The 26587-nt window shown below is 31.7% G+C and overlaps 2 protein-coding genes across 2 annotated transcripts in view; both read right to left on the minus strand.

Annotated features, from left to right (window-relative positions):
• The window catches only part of LOC148304956 (ciliary microtubule inner protein 2B-like), a 36689-nt gene extending 23870 nt beyond the window's left edge, over positions 1-12819 (minus strand). Inside the window, exon 1 of the mRNA XM_088267516.1 lies at positions 12503-12819. Within this exon, the coding sequence (XP_088123642.1) occupies positions 12503-12573 (71 nt within the window). The 5' untranslated portion in view covers positions 12574-12819. The remainder of the gene's footprint in view (positions 1-12502) is intronic.
• A 3542-nt stretch (positions 12820-16361) lies between these two features.
• On the minus strand, positions 16362-25277 carry LOC148304957 (uncharacterized). The gene is made up of 4 exons (XM_088267470.1): positions 24837-25277; positions 20446-20759; positions 18247-18648; positions 16362-17492 (listed from the first exon to the last, which is right to left on the minus strand). The coding sequence occupies exons 1-3, from the start codon at positions 24896-24898 to the stop codon at positions 18260-18262; spliced, it is 765 nt and encodes a 254-aa protein (XP_088123596.1). The 5' UTR covers positions 24899-25277; the 3' UTR covers positions 16362-17492; positions 18247-18259.
• Between the last annotated feature and the right edge of the window lie 1310 nt (positions 25278-26587).

Here is a 26587-nt window from a genome sequence, read left to right on the forward strand (position 1 = left end):
TCCCTTTGCTCCCAACCCTGTTTCAGGTTAGGTTAGCTAGTTCAATAAACAGAAACCAAGCAAAGAAGTGAAGGTAGGTCACTGCACCCAAATAATAAATTTCCAATGTCCATGCTCCGTGAAATCCAATGATGCGACTCTTCTATCGACAGTTTATTAAGTGGGACATTGCATTGAGTGTCGATTGTCGACAATACAAGAGAGCCATGCTGTAGGCGCCATTTTTCAATATACCTACATACCTTAATTCATTGAGTTTTTAGCTCAACATCCTTGTTTTGCCATTTTAAAAATAAACCTACAAACATTTATTCATCGAGTTTTAAGCTCAACTTCTTTGTTTTACCAGATTTTAAATAAACCTACAAGCCTTAATTTATTAGGTTTTTAGATTAAATCCTTTGTTTTGTTATTTTTCAACTATACCTTTATACCTTTATTCATTGATTTTTCAGCTCAACTACTTTGTTTTGCAAAATATTCAAACGTATCTACATGACTTTATTCATTGAGTTTTTAGCCCAACTTCTATGTTTTGCTAATTTTCAAACATACTTACATACCTACATGGCTTTATTCATAGAGTTTTTAGCTCAATTTCTGTGTTTTGCCTATTTTAAAACACACTTACATACCTACATGGCTTAATTCGTTGAGTTTTTAGCTCAATTTCTGTGTTTTGCCTATTTTAAAACATACTTACATACCTTCATGGCTTAATTCGTTGAGTTTTTAGCTCAACTTCTTTATTCCGCCATTTTTAAAGAAAAAAACTTTTAATATATTATTAAATTAAAACCAATATTTTTAGCTTTTCCACTTTATTTTAATTTGACCAGCGACCGGGTTTCGTCGTTACCGACATCGTCGCTGGTCAAATTAAAATAAAGTGGAAAAGCTAAAAATATTGGTTTTAATCTAATAATATATTAAAAATGCAATTCCATCACGAAGTGTCAGTGGATAATATAAATCTATTAAAAAACTTTTATATCTTAACATTTCACTATACTTCTCAATCAGCCAATGTATTATAAGAATAATATAAGTCATTATTACTCTTAAAACACAGCACTATGAAAATAAATGATGAAGCCATTTCTATAACTAAAGAAAAACCATTGTATTGTGGTACTTTTCTAACGGATATATTTGTGGCTTAAATTACACACACCCATGTTTATTTACGAGCGATAAATACAAAGTTGGGAAAAATACTTTTATTTCGCCGCACCAGAAAAATAGTAAATTATTAAAAAATATTTCAAGGGCATATCTATGGCAACACGTGAATTGATACCAAACGACAAAAATAGGTCAGAACTGAGTTCCACCCTCGTGCCGTGCTATAATGGGGTCAAATTCAGTGAATTATCAATGGGGTGACTGCAATCGATGCGTTATTATATATTTAATTAAGACACGTGACAAATTTCAGCAAGAAAACTCCGTAAATACGGCGTTTGAAAATGATATGGATTGCATCGAAACACGTGTCACAATAGATTTTAAGAAATAGTGGTATTTACTAAGTAAAACTTAAATTAATAATGGATGGATATTACCACAATGTAAATATTAAAATGCAACACAAAACAGTACCAACAAAATTATATAAACTTAGGAATAAAAAAATTCAACAGCCTCCCTTTAGAAATTAAATATATAAAAGACACAAACACTCTAAAAAATTAACTATACAGAATAAACAATAAAAAACTAAACAACATAACTCTCTCGCATCGCATAACAATATATGTTTTACATTAATATTTTTTTTAATGTATAACGTGATACTATCAACAAAAAACAATAAAAAAAGAAGAAAAAAGTCCCTCTCCGAGCACAAGAGCTCAATCCCTTTTTTGGAGAGGCTCAATGCAGCTAAAATTATAAGATTGTATTGTATTAAGTACAAATGTATAGAAATTGATCTATATTAAGTTTTTTAATTGTATAAAGCTCTTTTTACATCCTAGAGCTAGGCTACCAAGATCAATTTAAAAAAAATCTAACATATTTATAAGGTATCATTTTTTTACAAAGTTGAAGTATTTGGACGCACTCGAAATATTGTGAATAAAATAACCGGTCAAAATATAAGTTAGATTACAATATAAAATCATGTTTTCAATGCGTCTCCTAGTATGTAAATGATTCGATAAGAATCTTACATACATTTATGAAGGTTTCTGCTGAATAAAAAACTCTACACAACCATAGATGGTACCGACAGCTTATTTGTGAAAGAAGATGTCAGTTGAAGGATAAATTTAACCTCCGAAATTTGAGTAGTGAAATTGCCAATCAAGGGTAAAATGGTAAATATTAGGTGCACGTGTATAACCAGCCTATGATAGATCGTAAGCTCTGTAAATATCCAAACCTCCATATTCTTCTTCATTTATGTTGAGACATCAATAGAAGTAACCCGTAAGTGTTTAAATATTTGAATATACTCATAATACTGTTGAAAATTGTTAATATTTTAATTTGCACATTAAAAAGAAAAATGACGTGATTTTTATTAAATTAATTATTTTTTAAGTAGGTGATAACAATATCCGATTCCTCATATCGCTCACTCCTTTCAAGAACGTCATAAATAAAAAAACTGGATTTTTCAGGAGAACGTTTTTAAAGTTTAAAAATATAACACAATGTATTAAAAATAAATATCAAGCCACTTATTAAACTTTTTACTGTGCAACAGATCGTTTTAGGTAAAACCTGAAGGTTTTTTCTCTATTTGAAAATATTTAGTTTTTTTTAAAAAAATAATTAAACGATACCTTTTCTTCAAAATGCAAAAACAACATTTTTGCCCTGTAGCGGGTAAATATTAAATTAAAAATATGCCTCTTTTGCTGGGATATAGTATATTTTCTGGGCATTCCGAAAACATGCACAACTGAAAATTGACGATTTTTGATTTATGACGTTCTTGAAAGGAGTGAGCGATATGGTAAATCGGATCATACTATTTTGACCCTCCTAGAAATTGAACCTGGAAACTACAGCATGTAGTTTCCAGGTTCGATATCTATGACCATTACACTACGGAGGCCGATAAAAATATTTGAAAATTAATAGCTTTTAATGCTTGCTCATGTTATTATATCGAGTTTTGGGATTTATGGATACTTAGCGAAGTTAGTGGATTGTTAGCATGTTTGCAAACTGATAATAATATCGTGGGTGTACTGGCAAAAAACGTTAATTTGAAAATATGCCATTTTAACTAAATAATATATTTAAAAAAATTATAAAGTTTTCAACGTTCTATAAACTGGCAAATGCACTAATTAGTTTGAAATGTTACATAATTATATATATATATATATATATATATATATATATATATATATATATATATATATATATATATATATATATATATATATATACATATATATAAATATGATTTTAAAAGTAAATCCGACTTAAAGATTAATAGCGGGTATTTTATTCAGGCTAAAAGCTTTAAATAACAGTGATAATTCAAACAGGGGTTTTTAGAGTTAACATTTTTTGCCAGTATAACCACGATATATACTCAATGCATACCCAACGTCTGCCAAAAGAAAAACTGGTATTTCAAACCATCGTACGAGTAATGGAAATTTAAAAAATGTTCATTTTGTGTGGTGTTTCGTACACGTGAAAATAGATACCCGCTAAAAGCCTTTTACTTAAATAACAATGGAACATTATTTATTGATAATCTCATGCTACGAGGTAAATGATGAACGATCATCATTTTAGCAAAATATTGTATAATATTATGGAACGCGAATGTTCTGATTTTAATGCGCGGCGAAGAAAATATACGAAGGCACCTACCTATTATATATTTGTACATTTACGCGGGAAATTCTTTATAGTCTATTTTGTTTGAATCGTTAATGCGTAGGTACTTTAATACGATTACATAAAAAAAACAGTTAATCGTTTTGTCAAGTACCTATCCATACAAAGGGAATTTAAAACCGCGTTTTTTTTTAAATATTTAAATAGAACAATATAACAATTAGTGTAGAGCCGTTTTCACCAATTTTAACTTTCTTATCGGCCATAGATAATATTATTCAACAGGTACCTACCTCATCGTGTGTATTGCTATTACACAATATGTTCTAAACTCAGAGATTTCAAATTTTTCGATAAAAAACACAAGTATGTAGTAGGATTGCAATGACGTCATTTTTTCCGTTATTCTAGGAAATGCATTGTTAAAGTTTTCCATGCGATTTAAATACTTTTGTGTTTGTGTTCCGCGACCGTGAAGAGACATTTAATGATATTTTAACAAATTGATATGAGAATAAAGCTATAGTTGAAATGTTACACATTTAATATATAATAAACATATGTAAATAGATGTTTGCGTAGCTTAGTTGGATAAAACGCCAAATCGGACATCAAGGAATCCGGGCTCGCATTCTAGCGCAGAACAGTTTTTTTCCTATAATACTCTCTCTTCAATAATAATAAAATGATAAAACCCTTATCCGCACCCCAATGGTGCATAGGGCACTGCGTCATATAAACGCAGTGTTATCTTGATCGTTTACACATGAAGGAAAGGTGATCAGCCCTCCGCTCCAGGTACCAGTCCAGGGTAATATTGAATAAATATGACATGAAAAATCACTTATATTTATTTTACCCCCCTTGGGAATCGAACCCGGGAACGGTAGCCAAGCGTGCTGACCATTACACTACGGAGGCAAACAAATGAGTGAAAAAGAATAGAATTTTTTAAATGTGAATGAGATTGGTATTAGAAGCAGTGGAAGAGTGAGGAAAACTTAGCAGGATCAAGTATTTTAAATACTTGATCAAGCCAGGGGTTGGAGTAATCTATGGCTATGTATGAGGAGATGCATGAATGTGGAAGAGGCGAATATTGTTTGTAATAACTTGGAGAGTATAAGTTACTCTCCAAGCACACGAACACAGTCTCTTTTATGGAGAGGCACAGCGCATCGAAATATAAAAGTTCTCCATATGTATAAATGATTCAAATGTATTATTTTATAAATAAAAATGTAAATACTTATATTAAATTAATAAAAAAAAAAGATTGGTGTTAAGTTTTATTCTCTTTGTCTACCCCTGTGGGGAAGCGGCGTGGTGTTTAATTAATTAGTCGAAAACACGCGTGGGTCGATATTTAGTACCTGACGTGTACTAAATGCATGTTTGTTTGATTTTCTGCTGACACTTGAGAAAATAATGTAAAAATATCACCGGAAAACTTAATAGAAAAAGTTAAGCTGAATGCAGCCTTGAGCAACAGTAATTTATTTGACAGTTGACTAATTTTGATGAATCGGTATTTTGTCATCGTAAGACAATGTGGGATATGTGACTAGTTCATCAAAAAATACTTAAGCAGTGATTTCTTCATACATGAATGTAACATATTCTTACAACATTTTGAGTGTGTCTGGAATATGGATTATCTCTAATTATAGGAGTTATTTTTTATATTATTTTTTGACATCTCATCAAATATGGAGAAGGTCATCTTTGATGAGATGTCAAAAAATAATATAACATATTCTTCATTGCTTTTGTATTATGTACGTACATAGAAAATAAAACAATTAAACGATTCATTAAGCGATCGGCCACGCGAGGGAGAATAGAACGCCACACCAATTAGTATTTGCACTCAATCTTCGCGTCTTACATATTCATGCATCTCCTCATACATACCCGCCGATTATTAAGACTCCTGACCTGGCCGCTTACAAGTAGTATTTAAAATACTAGAACATGGACAAGTTTTTCTCAATCTTCTCCACCTTCTATATCAACCACATTCGCCTCATCAATTTATTTAACTGTTCTTTCTTCACTTATTTGAAGAGATAATATGATAGGAAAAAAATTATTCTGCACCAGAATTCGAGCCCGGCTTCTCTGATATCAGATCTGGCGTTTTATCTAACTAAGCTACGAAGCATCTATCCAATGTATTTCTACATTAAATGTTTAACATTTCAACCTTTATTCTCGGATAAATTTATTTCACCATATCATTATTCCATTAACATGCCCAAACCATCTCAACACACCTTTCATCATTTTATCGTTAATGCATATAACGTGGTAATATTTTTCTTTGTAAATTGGGTGTAAATAATATGTAAAGTGGGTGTATAATAATAAAATTGCTTATTGCTTTGTAATTAAAGTTTATAATTAAAGTTTATTCTTAATTTACCTTTATAATAATTTTTATATCTATCTATCTGATTCTGACAGTTCAGAATATTATATTTTTTCTATCGGATGTCTTTTGTTTTATTCTGTGCGACGCATGCGACATCTGGTGGTAGAACTGTTTTATGTAGGTACTATTTGTAAGTACTTAATAAAATGTATAGGTAAGTACCTAGGTATTTTATTACATGCATATCTCGGCCATGAATTCATCCTTATATCACTATTCGAACATTTATTATAGGTACTCGAACATCTATTATGCAGTAGCACAATCTTCTCTGAGAGACATATGTAATATGGTAATAATATAACGTGTTGCGTTTTAAAATAAATTCACTGACCATATATGGGTAAAATGGGTCACATTGGTCCCGGAGGCTTTGACAATAGGTCATAGAAAGAAGGCTTGGTCCAACATAAGGCCACAGTCGCTCTGTCCAAAACAATATGCTAAAGTAATTATTGTACGACACAGTTCAGTGGTACTAACATTTTTTGCTAGTATATATATATATATATATATATATATATATATATATATATATATATATATATATATATATTATATATACATATAAGTTATATTATTCGTCAGTACAATTATAACAAAACTATAAATGGTGTCAATTACATTGTGCGTGTGAATGAAGGAGAGCTGGGAAAATATTTATAATTTTTCACAACATTTTTGGTGTGTCCAAATACTTGTTCGCAAATCTGAGTTATTTTCTAAATAATTTTTTGACATCTCAAGTGAAGGAGAATATGAAAGTCTGAAAGATCACTTTACATACGTGTAACATTCACCAAATCTACTTATGATTGATAACCACACTACTCTTGGAACTTCTAAATTATCGAAAATGATTATTTCTATCCCAAATATCTTATGATGAATTATATTTTTTCTGACTCATAAAGGCATCAAATGGTACAAAGGGCACCGCGTCTGTCTGACATAATATTATTTTATTTGTCAACGTTATGAGGGCAAGGTGATTGGTCCTGCATTTTTTTTCAGTTTCAGGATATATTTGGTCTCTATTTTTGTTACTGAATATAGTGGTTCCCATCAGCCATGAGTTGTGTGGGGATCCGTTCATCGTCGGCTTTTGGTCGCATATAAAAGCGGCAAAAATTATTCTGTCTCTGTCATGTGGACGCGTGTTTTCGTTATTTTTGTTTGAAATTATCATGGCGACTCAAGGTGAAGTGATTTTTCTGTAATGTCGTCAGGTTAAAAACTGTTACTACATTCAGGTTGCCAGGTGGCGATTCTGAAAGTATTGGTTTTTAAGTAGTGTCTACTCGTATGTACCAGTAGTGTTATTTAACAATAAAACATTTATTACGGTAGTAGTTTGTGAAAATACTTAAATAAATAAGTAATAAATGTATAGAAATCAAGATCGAATTGTAATTGTGAGTTTGATGAGATTTGAGCTGTCAGCTGAGTTATTGGTTTTGTTTTAATCCACATTTAATTGTGCATTTATCGTTACTATAATTATAGTCGGAATAAGTCATGCAAGCATGCAATGTTGGCTACTGTTCACTCTTCAGCGAACATCGTGGAGTACTCCCAGTCTAAAGATAATCCGTAATAAACCTAAAGATCTCTCTTGCATGATGTCATTTTATTGTTCAACAGAGCTATGATTTTCTTAATGAAAACGGCATTTGATAACTGGCATTTTAAGGCAAATAGCATTCTGTTATTCAAATTATTCTTCAACTTTCGATAATAAAAATTTTTCTAAAAATATAGAGCCCTTTTTTAAATTTAAAACTAAAAATGAACTAAACGAGTATTGAAAATATTATTTTGAAATATTAACCAAATAAAAGTACGCCCTGTTTCTAATCACAGTTATATAAAAAAAACACAAATTAAAAATATTCGTATTAAAAAAAAAAAATATTATTCTTTTAAATTTCATCATGTCTTAACACAAAGTGATTACCAAAACAATAAGTATAATAAAAAATATTACGTTTTTTAAATATTTTTGTACATGATATTATATGAAAGGTTCACGAAAATGAAATAATCGTTAGTGTTTGTGTTTGAAGGAAAAAAAAGTTTTTAGTAAATATCCCACATACGGCCATACCGTATATCATTTATATGACTAACAATTCACTAAAATTAGCGGACAATTATGCCGAAAAAAGATACATTTAATAAAGCACAAAATAACTTAACAATAGTCGATTAAGATAGAATCTTCTTTAATATAGAGAGTGATTTCTTCCAAAATAGCGTGTTCAGAACGTATGATAATACCCATGGTTTGTATGCTATGAAGTAAACAAATTTATTACAATATAGTATCTAGGAATTTATGATTTTTGTCGGCATGTCTCTTTGAATATTAAAAAAAAACTTACAAATTTACCTGCAATATGTTTTATCTTCTTAAAGTCGTTTATAAAAACTATTCAATAAATACTAACATATTTTTACATCAGATCCATCTGAAACAATTGATTTTTAAATGTAAATATTTTGTGCCAGTACCAAATATACCTTGTTCGTGGTGATGTTTATTTTTTCGTGTGTCTAACTCTCAGGTTGGGTTCTACGTCTCCTCATTGGTCATAAAATGACAGAAAGACAATGCCAAGTTTAGGCTGGTAGTGCACTAGTGACATTGTAGGTACGTAAATCCAAGTAAAGAATATAATATTATAATTACGTTCCATAATTACAATTCTTTTGTGTGTATTTTGTAGTTTAATCTTACTTCAACTCGCCTCTGCATTTAAATTACTCAATATAATAAGGGTATCATATTTATTTACAGCATTTTGAGCGCGTCCAACTACTTGTTCACAAATACGGATTTCTCAAATTATTTTTACATTTTTGTCATCTCATCTTGAGATGTCAAAAATGTAAACATAATTCCTAAATAGAGAAACTCAAATTTGTGAAAAAGTATTTGGACACACTCAAAATATTGTGAATAAAAAATAACTAGTCAAATTATAAGCTGCATAAAAAAAAATAATCATGTTTTCAGGCGTTTCCGAGTACGTAAAATAATCCGGTTATGATCTTGCATACATCCAAATAAAAGGGTCTCTGCTAAATAAAAGGTTTCCCAATCCAATCATAGATGTCTCTAGTGAACTCAAATGTACAGTGTCATGAGATTAATGATATGTATAATAGTTGAGTATCATATATCTAGGAGTTTGTATCCAAATACTTCGAAAATTTAGTCTGGTACAATAGTGAATGTTGCACGCATGTAAAGTGACCACTTGACCGGCCTATGATAGGTCATAAGCCCTGTAAACACCCAGACTTTCATATTCTTCTTCATCTATATTGAGATTTAATCAAAAAAGGTATTAAATTATTTTATTTATTTAATTTTTTAATAAGTTGTCGTATATAAAGTAAAACCGATTACAACTCGCTTTCGAATATGCTGTGGAAACATATTCAGTCATTTTTCTTCAGTACGCTTAATTTGCATAAAAGTTTTAAAAACACTTTTCTCTAAATAAACCTGTCCTCTTCTTAAATTCATTTAACAACATAATCCGCTACTAATTTTTCCACAGATTGAACAACTAGGCCTTTGCAATATGATCAACGGGTCCCTATTATCGTGTTTTTTTTTGTTAACGAATAAATAGAAACAAACCATCAGAAGGCAATCGATAGATACCATAAATGTTTTGTCTGGGAATGGTAGATGTAGCGGATTATTTATTGTTTAAATATTTATTCAAACTGCCGCGCAAGCATTATATGACATTATTTGATATTTACACAAAAAACTTCACAGATGCATATTGTTCAATAATAAGTACGGGGCTTTTTTTTCATGTAACGCGGTGGAACGGCGTTCCAGCACCTTTTTTCACAGATATATATTTTTTTAATAAAAAAAATCGGTTAGACGAAACAATGTTTGCGCTTACGTAATTACGATCTATATTTATACGATTCGTCTAAATGATAAAATATGGTATTGTAATGAATATTAAAATGATATTTGAAAATACATTTTTTTAGTAAAACGCTTGACATGAAGTGAGTTCCAGGACCTTTTTTGTTTAAAAAAAAAACTGCACAAGTGTATAAAGTGATCACTTATGCCAGCCTAATGCCAGGTCGTAAGCCCTGGAATACTCAGATTTCCATCTTATTTGGCATAAAAACAATATAAGCTTCGTCTCAAGTTTGAGAGGATTGGGAAAGCTTTTATTAAGAATAGGCCCTTTTATTTGGATGTGTGCAAAACCAAATTATTTTACATACTGGGAAATGCCGACAAACATGATATTAAATTTATTATGCAGCCTAAAATTTGACCATATATATACTAAATTAAAATACTTTTGTCTGTTTTTATCTCCGTGTATTTTTCTGCTTCTAAACAAAAGAGATAACAATAAAAAAATGGCTACCACGTGGTTAGGGAAAATCACTTAAAACTCCAACGTCTGCCTTCTGACGGATTATACATTAAATTACAGTTTTAAGCATGACAGCCAGCTACTGGTTGAGATTCTCATTCGGAATAAATATAATACAATTAGTAACATTCTTCAGTGCCTAACGTGGGCACCAACTGTTGTAACTTTCGTTTTTTCTGTTGCTGTCATAAAATAAGTTTATCTTAAATCAAATCATATATTCTTCTGCTTTGACCCTATCCGCATCTACCTAAAGTGCTGTATAACTATCTGTATGTCAATATTATATCTGTATGTGCCTCGACTACTGTATATACATATATATATATATATATATATATATATATATATATATATATATATATATATATATATATATATATATATATATATATATATATATATATATATATATATATATATATATATATATATATATATATATATATATATATATATATATATATATATATATATATATATATATATATATATATATATATATATATATATATATATAAATATAAATAAAACAAATAAATTAAAATAAAGTGTATAATCATAAATCCAACATTTTGAATGTATCCAACATAGGAGTAATTTTTACAGTTTTTGACATTTCAACATAGATGATGATCAAAAAATGTTAGATCAGATTTTTTAATATTAATTACATCTTCTTGTATTATAAGGGCATCTAATGACCATTGCAGTAAGTACTACAAAAATCAAATTAATAAATATACTTTCAAAATGCTATCGAATAATGTCAAAACGGGAAAGCATTATATATATTTTTAATTCCTACGTTTCCATAATGAATAATCAGTTGTCGTGAATTACTGTCCGGAATTTAATAAGAGTGTAATAAAATTACGAATAAAAGCCATTACTGCACACGCAATGAATACCGGATGAAATTCGGGGAATGAGTAAATTAGGGAAAAAAAGAAGGTCAAAAAGACATTTGACATTCTTCCCGTAAATATAACTTAATTTATACGTTGTTAGGTCAGTTATAGTAACACTACTAATAAATTAATGTAATGGATGCATATTGGATATTTTATTTGCGTCAAAAAAAAAATTCGGGAATGTTTTTTTAAACATGTATAAACACGTAACACCGGAAATTCTCACAAAAAATAAACACGCAGGTTAATTTTCAGTCAGAAAAATAAAATTTTATATTATTAACAGTAACCGAATGCAAATAATTTATCAGTATTTTACATAGTAAATTGGACACATAACCAAAGTAACTCGCGAATTTTTCTTTCAGAAATAAATATCTACAAAAGAAATTTTGTAGGATCTTTTTAAAATTAAATAACGTCCAAGTGACTCTGAAATCTAGCTACGACTTCTGCAAAAATGTTAGTAATATTAGTATATTACCACTCACCGATATTTTTTGCTTACCGGTTTCGAGACGTACCGTCTCTCCGTCAGGACAATCACTACAACAATATGCAAATAATACTACACGTCACTACCATAGCACTATTCACACACTTGTAACTACATAACTTAAAACTACACAAACTACTAAAAATGACTAACCACAAAGTAAACGCTTTAAATATTAATAATATTGAAAATATTAATATAATTTCATGAGTGAAAATTCTAGGCAAAAACACTCGCTATTTAGTTAGGTATGCGTTGTAGAAAGTAAACGTAAATAAATTATCGCTTATTAAAATATATTTAAAAATATATATTTCTATCTCATTCGACTATACTTAATGTTGGTAAAAATATAAAATACACTTGGACAAGTATATAATAAAATATGAATAAAATAAACGTAATAAAATAAACTCACCCCGGCATCAGACATCCATTAGTTTGCGACATGTAATTCTGTCGTTCTTGTTTACTGACGTCAACCCACATTTTCCGCGCGCTATTCGAATCGTATCGAAAAATTTCACTCGAAATTACAACAAAATAATACTTTATCTACGGCGAGATCATTTTATTATAATTAAAAACACGGCGCGAGGGCGCTCTCTTTTATGAATTCACTTTTGTCGAATGCAAATATGATTTTCACTCGTGCACACTACGTGAATCGGATTTCAAGCGGTCATTGGCACTTTCTAGAGCACGTCTACTCGCGGCAGCGGTCGCTGACGTTATAAAACAGCGCGATCGGCAGAGGTATAACTTTTTTATTTGCAGTTACTGTATTCGAAGAGTTAAACTCCGCTTTATCAGAAATATGCCTGAACAATACATTTGTATTCGATATTTTATATCGCCGCGCGCTTTCTTCTTGGATTCCGGTTGGATTTTAGTTTCAGTTTGTAATATTTTCAGTTTGCAAATCCCATTTTAAATTTTTGTGTAGTGTATTTGTATACCTGAATTTATGTTGTCTACTTTTGTTAATTTAACTAATGCTTATTTTTGTGGACATTTTAACGTTGACATGTTGTCTAATTTTGTTTGTTCAACTAATGCTTTTTTTTTGCTGATATTTTATCATTAAAGCAGATTTTTCAATACTTTACTCGGAAAGTTCGATTCCCAGGGGGGTCAAATAAATATAAGTGATTTTTTCACTGTAATATTTATTCCATATTACCCTGGACTGGTACCTGAAGCGGAGGGCTGATTACCTTTCCTTCGTGTGTAAACTATCAAGATAACACTGTGTTCATATGAAGCAGTGCCCTATGCACCATTGGGGTGTGGATAAGGGTTTATTATTATTATTATTACTCAGAAAATTTATAAATATATAATTATTTGGTGCAAAGATCCCAGGGCGTTTACTCCATGCGTAAGTTATCGTTTTAACTACGTAACATTAACTTTATAATTCACAACATTTTGGGAGTCTCCAAATCTTTGTTCACAAATCTGGATAAAACATATTACTTCTATTTGGCCAAAAAATAAAAGTTCGTTGCTATTTTTTTCTTTCGGCGACATGTTTCCTGATAATACGGACCGACAACTAGTTTAAAAACACCAAGATTTAAAATCCAGAACTACTCAAAGTTATCTAAACTATGCCGTTTAGCCTGCCTCTGTAGTTTGGTGGTTAGACCATTTTGCTGGAGGTCCGGGATTCAATTCCTAGTAGTCTAATTTTTCATTTTAATGTTTTTTTATACCTTGAACTGGTACCTGAAGCGCAAGACTGTACACTGCCTTAATATAATTAATAATTGAGTAAACATTTTGTCAACTGATGCAATGCGCTATGCACCATCGGGTGCGGTTGAGGGGCAGAATGAACAAAGTAGTTTATGTTATTTTTTCTGTAATACCCAGGACATCGATTACATACAAGAGGCGAAAATTGTTTGGAAAGACAGATTGGTGAGGCGTTCTATTCTCTCTGCCTACTCCTACGTAGAAGCGGTGTGGTGGTTAGTTAGTTTTTTCAAATCTGAATATCGGTAATCGTAATATATCGTAATATCGGTAGTCGTAATATATTTTAATGCGTTAAGCGTATTGCCTAACGTGAATTTGAAAGGCGCTGTCATGACAATACGTTAAAAACACAGTTAATAAATAATATTGTTTCTCACTCATACCTATTATTTACGAAATACTCAGTTTGTCTACACAAATACTGATTTTAACCCTCACGGATCGAGAAGAATCGCACGTACATCAGGTCCGATTCAACAGATGCGCTTTGAAATAGTATATGAATGATCTTTACTAAATAAAGGTTTGAAAAAAAAGTAAATATATTTGTTCTCATTTGCAGAAAGATGAAGAATAGTGTTTAAAGAATTCAGTTGAGCCAGACAATAGTAAGGCGCAAACCCTGTAAATTCTGACTTCCTTATTACCTAGTCAAAAAACTTATTTTTCACTAATGAGATATTTTTGATATTTTATTATGACTAGGGAAAACTAGAATGACAAAGTTCTGTAAGGGCGTATGGGTGTATTTACCATCCGGCATGTCCGTTAGCGTTTTAAAACGATGATTGGCTTGTGGTTTTGTCCATCTTTCTTCGGATCGGTGCATGAACATGCGCGTAAATTCGATCACGCTAAACTGTCGTGGTCACTTTCATTTTTCAAAACTGGACTGGTAGTGCACAAACGCCCTATGAGTCCTTTAACCGCTTTACACTCGCGCACTCACTGGTGAGCGTGAATTGTCTTTCACGTTAGATCCGTGGTCTCACCTGTGAGCGCGTTCACTTGGCGTTATGTCCGCGCTCGATCACATCTGATATCTTCATACAAAAATATGTTGTTTCAAAATTATGAGTACATAATTAAAAAAATAGATTTGTTTGGACCAATTTCTTTAAAAAAAAACGAGTGTAAAGTGGTTAAGATATCCTCAAGAGAAGTAAACTCTTTATCCACAAGGAATAAATACTCCTTGTACAAATGCGGATACACAGCTCCGAGTTTCTTGACCTTTGCTGCTTTTTTCTTACACAATACCTACTATTTTAGCTCCAATTCCTTGGTCATATAGTAATAATGCCTTTCACCCTGAATCTTTCCACTTACCTACGCCATCCGTATCTCATCAAACATATTCCACTCCTAGATTCAAAAATCTGGAGCGCAGGGCTAATCAGCTTTCCTTCATTTGATCAATGATCTAGTTAACACCACATAGCTCCAATGCGGTTCCCCGAGTGCAGATTCGGGAAAAAAGAAGAAAAGGTTAAGACCAGTTGTTTTTTTCTTCTTTTGTGTTCAATTTCGTCTTAAAAGAAATCTAGTTTTTACTAAGGAAAACAGAATGTAAAATAATTTGGATTTTAACACTAACATTCACACCAGGGTGTTTTTCTTGGAATGCTAAAGAAACAGGATCATATTGAGAACCAGGCAATCGCCGTGGATCTTCCTCAAAAGACATCTAGTGGAAGAACAAAGAATTTATGGTTGCTGCAGAAAGAAAATATGATTCCAAGGTATGGCCTAGGTGACGTTACCAATGACAGAAGAACTTCAACCTGAGGATGAGAGCTTACCCAGTTATTTACCATATCTTCTACTTCTAACCCTTATTCACACCCAATGGTTCACTGCATCATATCGAAGCAGCGTAATATTGATCCTATGAAGGCAAGGTGATCAGCCCTACGCTTCAGTAACATCAGTTTAAAAAAAAATCATAATCATTTATTTTGACTCCCGTGGGAATCAAGCCAATACCGAGTAGATAGAGAATGGAACCACCCAGACTCCCCCACATCGCAGTGCACGGCCAAATCCAAGATAAACGGCTCCCGGGCAGAACACCAAAGAGGAGATTAATAGCTGGGAATCAACATCGCAGGAGGTTAATCTATCTTAAAAACAGGCCACAAGGCCTACACCAAGCTGAAAAAGAAGACCGAGTAGATCGGCGTTGATCTAACCCGGGACCTTCGGCATGGCAGCTAAATACACCCTCCACTACACCGAGGTAGATATTTACCTTTTAATACATGAAAATAAGCGCGTTTCCACTCCATTTTTTAAAATGAATCATTTATAACAGAAAAGAGAATGAGGGAGAATTTGAGCTAGTGGATAATGAGTTATAACAAAAAAGTAAATATTAACAAGTAAATCCCAAGAAAACAATCCAAACATCCTCATCAATGATAACCTGAGCCAATTAAATGTTTACAAGTGTGACAAGTTGAAGTGTGTTTTGTACCCAGTGCTTTAAAAATATAGAATTATAACTTGTGAAATAAAACAATTATAATCAAAATAAGTTTTAATCTTAATTAAAATTAGTAAATTTGTGTCTTTTTATTGAACACTTCACTAAAACGTTTACATGTTATTACACCTTAATAGAGTTAAGAAAGCAATTATATAAACAGAAACAATTAACAATAGAATTAAAAATCGTAAGTAATTTAGGAAAAATATTTGATTTGTTAAAAATCAATAAAAGAGCAACAAAATAATAATACCAAGTATTTTTATTTGATACATTGTATCTAAATACAGTGAAACCTTTATCTATCATTCCTTGAATAATCGTTTTCCTGGATATGTCGTTTATTTCTTCTACCCCGAATTCATTTCATACAAAATAGATTGCATTGATTGTTTCTCTATCACCATTTCACCGCATTAATAGTTTGAATTGTGCTGCATATTTAATATATTTTGTCTGTGTTTTATTACATTCTTCTCAAATTTGTTACATTCGACGTGTGAGACAGAAAATATCAAAAGCTTGTGTGACGCAAGGTTGATGGATACAGTAGAAGAGGTTGATATTGATGAAGTGAAGCCGCTGTACCTTCATTTTTAGAAGCATGCACACTCTTTGAAAGAATGACAACTTTCTACTGCACACATTCCATAACTGATAAAAAAAAATTATAGAGCTGAAAATATACTGACTTACGAAAATAAAACAGTATAAAAATAAATGTCAATCACAAATTATTTACAATGTAATAAACTTTAATATTTTTATGGTTCGGTTCAGTTTTGTATATTTTTGACATTTATTTATATTTAAAACATGTATTCTTCTTAGAAATTTAACCTACTAATGGTAATGCAGATTGGGAGGACGGTATCTTTACTTAATTGTATCTCCTTGTGTATTGAACTCTTAACTCCGAACTCATAGTTTATTTCAATACGTCCCTTTAAAAACGATAGGTATAGGTTTCACTGTATATCACTTATCAGAGTTTAAGGTGATATACAAAATTAGAATACAAAGGCGTTAATTAATAATTCAGCAGTAATTTGATAAGACAAATTATGGCATTGGTGTAACAAAAAGAGATTTTAATGTGTGAGAAGAATTTGTGAATAAATTGATAATTTTGTTGAGGCACTCTTTCAATCACCATCTGAAAACAAAAAAGGAATTGAGACAAATCCACAGAAATACATAATTTTATATAACTCATGTGTATAACAGTTTTTAAAATGAAATATTATAAGAGATTGACCAAAATGACAAATATCTCTGATACACGGTTGGCAGTTTTCTAATATTACATCTTAAATTTTTTAGTAATTTTACTGTGAAATGTACTAAGTTGCTTTCATTTTATAAAATGTGTTCTCTACTTGTGTTTTTTATGCATGTATTCATAAATTTCCGTGTTAAGATATGAGTATTGTAATACTTTGGGAATTTTATTTATATTTTTCAGGATGAGTGGCGGCACAAACAAAGTCTTCAGAATATCCTTTGAATATATGGACAACAAGATATAATTCTATTACATGGATGTTTAGGTATTTACAGGGCTTACGACATGTAATAGGCTGGTTTCAGTGATCACTTTATAGACATGTAAAATTCACCATTCTACACATGATTGACAACCACGCTACTCAAATTTCATGTTTGAAGTTTGAAAGTTTGGAAATATGAATGTAAAAAAAATATAGCTCCCATGTGGAAACACTCTTCTGTTCTTGATTTCTGAAGAAAAATTTGGACACACTCAAAATGCTGTAATTCCTTTAATTTTGCACAAAAATTTATGGACTACCGAGACTAGCCATACAAATACCATCAGGCCCATAAAGCGTTAATATTATTAATATACTTATAACATAGAAAAGTAAAAATAAGTACTGAATTTAATTAACCTGTGAAAGTTTTTCAGTAAAACATTCTCCGCCCAGTGTGTATTCCCCTGCGGTACTCTTCAACGCTCTCATCTGTAGCCTTCTCTAGAGCTTGCTTGGTCTCTTGTCTCTGCTCAACTTCCCTTTCTTTTTTCAAAGCCTCTTCCTTTTCCCTTTCGATGGCTTCCAGCTCATTCTCCAACTGTTTGCAAGTGTCATTTTGTTCCACCGTCTCATAATAGTCACCGGACCACTCCCCTTTATCTTTGACTGAACCATTTTGAAGATGGCTCTCTTTCTCGTTAATTTCCAAAGCATTCATGGCAGATTCCTGAAAGCCATGGCCCATGGAATCCTGCATATGAGAGATGTGCCCTGTGTAACCGACAATCGGTGGATATCTGGAAGTTCTTGAATGGCTATCTGAAAACAATAATTGGATACATTATAACACTATTGCAGTGGTTCTTAGCATAGGTTTGATCGAACCCCCGGGGGGTTCGGCAGAGGTCAAAACACACACCCGAATTATTATACGATATTATGAAAAATGATACAACGTACCATATATTCATTTATTCAATAGATCTAGTATATTATTTGAAAGGAATATATCAATCTAGCAATAGTAATAACGCAAGAGCTCAAACAATATACCAACTCTGCATCATACATTTTTTTTTACTGGGATGGGACTTCAAATAAGTCATAACAAATGTACTAAATGTATTGTCATAACGTGACATCATTGCGAAATGTGCATTATTTTGTTTTTTTTTTTATAATGTGAAAATCAAGTTATAATGGTATTGTTCATTTTGTGCACCTATGTTTATATATATAAGCACCTATGTTTTGAATTTGAAAAATCTGTGTTTTTTTTCTTCAATTAAGGGTGCAGCACCTCCAACACTGCACTAATGTACAGAAAGAAATGTGGAGTTGGTAAAAGAAGGGTGAAAGCAAACTGAACGCAGTAAAAATACGATCTTTCAGATCCACGTCCGTCAAAACGATATATGATAGATATACAAATGGTGAATTCAGGAATGAATGCAAGGCTGAGATGCGCATTATCGATAAAATTTAGAAAGTTGTATTGAGATTGTTTGGACATGTGGAACGAATGAGTGAGGAAAAACCAGTAAAACAAATTAATGAGGCAAATGTAGTTAGAAATAGGAGCAGAGGAAGAGGAAAATTTATGGTTACTATTATTTATTACTTGTTAATATTTTTTTTAAATGGATGTTATTTTTTAATTTCACAAGGATGTTTATATTTTTAAAAGTTTGCTAGTTATTGGTTTTCTCGTGTACATGACTTACTGTACTAGAAGTGTCCTTGAAGAAGTATTTTACAAAAATGTAATTAAAGAAATTATCATGTTTATAAATAATACATTCTCGGACTTGCCATTCAACTTGCAAGGATATAGAAATTCGGGATGATAAAAGATGCTAACGAATAAATAGAAAGTTATGGGAATATATTTTGTATATTAAAAGCATTCTTAACTTTACTTTATGGTAATATAACACTATCCTTATCATTTATCATTCACTTTGTGTAATACCACTTTAACCTGTCTGGGTGTGAGTTTCTCCGGACAAAACTGTATCTGAGGAGTGAATTTGTTTTTGTTTTTTTTTTTTTACTTTTAAATTTTTATATTATAGTCGATGCTATAAGCAACATGTTTTCTTGAATAAACAAAGATATTTACCCCAGTAAACATGATTTATATCAAAATTATCGAAATATCGATAAATCATGTTTTTAACATGTTTTGATATAAATCGTGTCATAAATCATATTTTGTATCGGCCGTACATGTACGTCCAAACTCCTTTGAGAAAAGTTTGGTATGGCCGTACATGTACGGCCATACTCCCGGACAGGTTAATAAACACTAATTCTGACTACCGACTACGGAATAATCATTCCATCATCAGGCCATTAAAATAAAATTATTACGGTTAGACATTTGTAAAAATAAAAAAAATAAAAATATTCTCTCTTTCTAATATTATTTTTGTATAAATGTCAAACTGTAATAATTCTATTTTATTGACCTGATGATGGAATGATTATTCCGAAATCGGTAGTCACGAATTAGTGTTCATTAAAGTGGTATTACACAAAGTAAACGATGAATGATAAGGAGACTGTTAGTAATTGGAATGCTCAGTATTTTTTATCTCAAGCTAGAGTCCTTACCTTGAAACGTTTTTTTTCCATATTGTGCCGGTGACTTGTCGACTTGGTCAACATGATGAAATTTAATCTCCGAATTGCTCCGGGAACGGTTCCTCGCATACTCTTCCTGCCTGTCACTGAACTCGGACATGCTATCGTCGGCAGCTCTGTCGTAAGAAGTCCCGTACTTGTACATTATGCCAGGAATAAAGCCAGTGTATCCCATGATGTGCCTGTTTCCCGGAGAACTAAAATCGTAGTCCGACTTGGTCTTCTCTTTTGATAAACCCATTGGTTTTTGCGCTGAATTATCAGCAGCGTTTTGGTCTGTCAAACTGAAAGAAAAGAAAAATATTTGCATAAAAACATTAAAAGTGGTATTTTTTTATTAGTTTTCTATATAATTATAGTAGAACCTACAACATTTTGAGCATGTCCAAATACTTGTTCACAAAATCTGTTTCATCTCCAATTATAGGAGTTATTTTCATATTATTTTTTGACATCTCATCAAAGATGAAGAAGAATATGAATGTCTGGGCATTTACAGGGCTGACAACCGTCATAGGCTGGTTTAAGTGATCACTTAACACATGTGTAACATTCACCAATTCTACACATTATTGACAACCACACTACTCAAATTCTTGGAAGTTCTATATATATGAACCGATTTCGAAATGTTGTTCTTGAATCATTAGAACTTCACTAGAGACATCTATTGGCGAGATAATTTTTTTTTATTGAGCAGAAACTCTTTCATTTCACCAATAGATGTCTCTAGTGAAGTTCTAATGATTGAAGAACAACGTTTCGAAATTGGTTCATATATATAGAAGTTCCAAGATTTTGCATCGTGTGGTTGTCAATAATGGGTAGAATTGGTGAATATTACACGTGTGTAAATTTATCACTACCAGCCTATGACGGTCGTCAGCCCCTTAAATGCCCAGACTTCCATATTCTTCTTCATCTTTGATGAGATTTCAAAAAATAATATACTAGAACCTATCTAATTCGTCACCTTTGGGTCTAAGGTATGATTGGAAGGCAAAAAAAATACAGAAAAATACGGATTTACAGTGAAATAAGCAATAGCTGAACTCAAAAATTATTTTATGTATCGTTCTCAAAATCAACAATATTGCTATAAACCTGACAAAAGGTGTTATTATTGAAAAAGAGCAATATAATAATATCATATAAAAGAAGGATGCTGTTCCTTCCAAATTTGTGCATTTTTTTATAAGAATTTGTGTATTAAAATGTATTCATAAATGTATGCGAGAAGAACAAAGAGACGCAGATCATCGACTTTTATTTTGTTTACAATATTGTCCCCACCACATGCAACTCTTTTCAAATCGTATATTAAGGGTGGAGGGCAAATTTTTGTGTGCCCAGATAAGATTAAAATTCAAACATATATACGTCGCGCTCGCTCTTTGTCTTTTGAATTTCAGTACTGAGTATTATTTGATCGGTTTGGTGACATGTTTCCTTTGTGTTTATACTCAGTACTGTAAAGAAGTGAAACGTCATGCTTCACTCAATTTGTTGGCGTCGCTTTGCTCTTCTCGCCTTGATAATTTTGTGATTTTCGGAAAATAAATGATTGCCTTCATTTGCGCGTTTCCGTCTTCCTAATCATCAGTGTTCCAGTACCGTTAGTAGAAACATATCCTTTAGGGACCGAAAAACTAATGTTTGGATAAGGGAAAAGACCAAGGCAACAGATGTGGCTCAAAGAATCGCGAACAACAGTGGAATTGGGCGAGTCAAGTGGTACGTATGTCTGAGGATAGATGGACGAAAGAGGTGCTTGACTGGAGGCCTAGAACAGGACGCAGTAGCGTGGGTAGGCTCCAGACAAGATGATCCGATGACATTAAAAAAGTGGCCGGCCTGCACTAGAAGAGAGTCGTGTTCAACAGAGAGCTGTGGAAGTCCAAGAGGGAGGCCTTTGTTCAATACTGGACACAAGAAGAAGGCTGAAGTAAGTAATGTAATAATACATACAATAAATACACACACATAAAAATTCAAGGTTGCCTTTAGTAAAAAAGTCAGTTTTTATCAGTTACAGCACGGTTAGATCAACCGAAGTTGTGGACCAGCAAAGGGGGGATGAGAGCCGTTCTACTGAAACATACGTCTGCATTTTATTATAAAGAATGTATTTATTGAATACTTATAAATAAATATTGCGAAATTACAACAATCATACCAGAATGAAAAAATATGTACAAATATATGTGCATCAAATCCAATTTTTCTCACGCACTAAATTACAGTGACTGAAAATAAAATTTTTAATTAACTTTTTTCTTAATCAAATAAAACAATCTGTTAATTAAATATTTAATTTTATTCTTTAAATAGCGCTGACAAAGTATTAGAAAGTGTTAATTACGAGCATATTTAAAATTATAATAAGTTTGGCTCTTGTACGACAAGACAAGGATCGAACTCGCAATTATAAAGTTTATAAACATAATGAAAAATATCCCATAGAAAAAATCATTATCCTTTTTCTTATCTCTTTCAATCAATTCTTCAGGGCCACTGAAAAAAATAATCCAATTACAAAATTATATTTAACCACTCAACAGTCAAAATTTAAAGACAAAAGTCGGTGCAGGAAATCATCACCAAACAACTCGCAAAAGGACTACCCTGACACTGCTCGGGTTAGTTGATAAAAACAAATCGAATATATATTTGGCTCGGGCAAATCAATACCACCAAGTTGGAATACGATTCGCCCGAGCAGCACTCAGACTCATCAATGCAACACAAACTCCTTGCCATTAATATTGTACATACCGTGGGTATACTAGCAAAAAACGTTAACTCAAAATCCCTGTTATTTAAAGCGTGTAGTGGACAAACTAAGCTAAGTGCAGTGGACAAACGCCCTATGGGCGTTTGTCCACTGCACGGAATTTTACCGTCCTGCACTTCAGTTAGCGTTTTAAAACGATGATTGGCTCGGATTGGCTTGTGGCTTTGTCCATCTCTCTTCGGATCGGTACTCTTGATCGATGCGTGAACACTTTGTGCGTAAATTTGATCACGCTAAACTGTCATAGTCGCTTTTATTTTTCAAAACCGGACTGCCGGACGGTAAAATTCTGTGTAGTGCACAAGCTCATTAAAGCTATAGACAATTTAGAAGTTGTTATTTTAAAAAAAATCTCTTGAGGTGGGGACTGACCGGAGCATTTCGTTGTAACATAAGCTCGTAATCTCGCCCGCGGCTAGCGTTTTGGATGGAGCTCTCGGCTCCCTGTACTGACTATACGAATGCTCGTAACGTAACGTGTTACGTTACGACGAAATGGCTCCGGTCAGTCCCTACCATTATATTTATGAGTATGGGACATTTTTCTGTCAAGTTTGAATGAATTGCTCTACATATGTACAGAAACCGGAGGGTTCTTCTCAAGAGACTCATACAAAACATATCCAAGTTTTTCTGCCTCCGTAGTGTAGTGGTTAGCGCGTTAGGCTACCATGCTGGAGGTCCCGGGTTCGATTCTCAAGAGGGTCAAGATAAATATGTGATTTTTCAGGATAATATTTATTTAATATGACCCTGGACTGGTACTTGAAGCGGAAGGCTGATCACCTGTTCGTCGTGTATTGAACGATCAAGATAACGCTTCTATACGATGCAGTGCCCTATGCACTATTAGATGCGGATAAGGGTTAGAGAAGAAGAATATATCCAAGAATTGGGAGTGCATGACTTATCACCTTGTCTTTATGTAAATAGTGACAAAGTTAACACGGCATTTAACCGATGCGGTGCCCTATGCGCCATTTATGTACAGATAAGGGTCACAGTAATAAATAAAGATGATGAATCGGTGCTGCGTATTAATATCTGCATAGCCATAATATAAACACCCCCACATTCATTTGAATTTTCAAGTATGTATTGGAAAAAACAACTATGCATGTATCTATGTATTTTTGTTCTATGGTTCCGGATCTTTGAATACTCAATTGAAACGTTAAATACAACTTATGAAATATGATTTATTTTGTAATTAGTAAAACTACAAAACGGGTGGTGAAATGAGAGTGCATATAGTGCTGAAAAACTGATAATCGTGCAGTAAGTTTATCGACTTATACGGTCACATCTGTGACCCGGTACAAAGAACTGCTTCGTTCGCGAACGACTCACTCACAATAATACTCAGCGGTTTATTTTCGATTTTGAAATGTGAAGTACGTTGCTTATCTGGCTTATATTTCATTAAGAAATTGTGAAGAGCTATGTTAATTGTAAATAATTGATGCATAAAAAACATTGCATTTTACATTTCAATATTTGCCATTATCAGAGTTTGATTTTGATTCAAATAGTCTAATTACTTTTTTTTAAATTTGAATCGTCTTACCTTCCCGAGAAACCGTTTTTCTGGAGAGAATATTCATCGTCCTCTTTATCCGCAAACCACATTATATCAATATGTTTATATGATGACAAACTATTTAAGTTTTGATTTTTATTTAAAAATACACTTTATTTAGGTTGTGTTGTAATAATATTTGCCACAAGTGTGAATATTCCGCAATCAATAAAAAACAGGGTATTTGCTACGTTCGTTTGTTATGTGTAAGTCGAAGAGAACACTTTCCAATAGCGGTTAAAAAACGTATTTTACAATATTAAGTTTTGTTGATAAAGTAAGCACTAAAACCACAAATGACCGTTGTGAGATATTAGTTGATCAATATTTAATTTTGTTTGTCTTGAACGAAAGAATAATAATGAAAAAAGACTGTTTACAACTTCCTAGTTCTACTTGACTCCGCGCAGCGAATTATTAGCACCTACTAATTCCTTCTAGAAGCTTTTGCTTTGCTATTTCACAAGAACATTTTAAAGTCCGTTGACAGGAAAGTAACAAATTATGTTATTTCGTTTATTAAATTTTTATAATTAAAATTATCTAATACTGTACTTCCTGTAAATATCTGAAAAGAAAGTGGAATAGTAATTCATACGCTACGATAATAAATAATAATAAAATAAAAAACACTTTTTTTAAAATTATAATTGAGTCAATAATATTACATACACCGTATTTAATGGACTATAAGACGAATTTTTCCTCAAAAAATTGCCCCCAAAATATAGGTACTTGAAATTAATATAAAAACGATATTCTCGCCGTTAGATTTGAAATTCCCGCCAGTTATAAAAATGGTAATATATTAGATGCCGCGATCCATGTAAAGTTCAAATTACGATTTTCAGGGATTTTAAAAGTCTGGCTTTGCAATCTAATATCAAAAATGGGAAAAATGTGATTTAAAAAAATGTTTTAAAAAGCAAAGTGCGATATATATATATATATATATATATATATATATATATATATATATATATATATATATATATATATATATATATATATATATATATATATATATATATATATATATATATATATATATATATATATATATATATATATATATATATATATATATATATATATATATATATATATATATATATATATATATATATATATATATATATATATATATATATATATATATATATATATATATATATATATATATATATTTATATATATATATTTATATATATATATATATCTCCGTTATCAAATGTGAAAAATTAACAAAAATACTTTAGTTTCACACTATTTTTGTACGCCTAATCAGCTCATTATTAGAAATAGGTGTCAAATTGTTGTGGAGTGGGTTCGAACCAAGAAACTCTGACTCAAGAGTCCACGACACTAACCACGGGATCACAACTCGACACCTAAAAGTATGTATATTTGAACAAATTCAATTCAATACAAAAACTATTTTTAATAATAGAAAAATTAAATGTAGTTCATTAGTAAACGGACTCTATTCTACAAACTATAGACAATATTCATCAGTGTGACTGAAGTAAGTACATTTTTAACGTAGGTAGGTTTATACATGGTAAAACTGTGCATATTAAGAAGGTCGGAAAGTAGGTATTTATCATTGAATATTCAAAAGCAAATTGTTAGTTTTGCTGATGGCCTTGTATGTGGGTTTAAAACTGCCTCGAGAAAAGGAAAGGTAGGTCAGTAAAATATTATAGGACGGAATCTTTTATTTAATTTTTTAAATGAAA

The sequence above is a fragment of the Brachycentrus maculatus genome, unplaced genomic scaffold (assembly GCF_059751285.1).
Source record: "Brachycentrus maculatus isolate JH-2025_06_01 unplaced genomic scaffold, ASM5975128v1 h1tg000297l, whole genome shotgun sequence".
Taxonomy (NCBI): Eukaryota; Metazoa; Arthropoda; class Insecta; order Trichoptera; family Brachycentridae; genus Brachycentrus; species Brachycentrus maculatus.

What these genes read in the sequence shown, in the direction of transcription:
- LOC148304957 (XM_088267470.1), bottom strand. Translation starts at nt 24,898, where the DNA reads ATGTGGTTTGCGGATAAAGAGGACGATGAATATTCTCTCCAGAAAAAC. An exon ending in AAAAACGGTTTCTCGGGAAG is followed by an intron (nt 20,760 to 24,836) that starts GTAAGACGATTC and finishes CTTTTCTTTCAG; the next exon opens with TTTGACAGACCAAAACGCTG. An exon ending in TGGAAAAAAAACGTTTCAAG is followed by an intron (nt 18,649 to 20,445) that starts GTAAGGACTCTA and finishes TATTGTTTTCAG; the next exon opens with ATAGCCATTCAAGAACTTCC.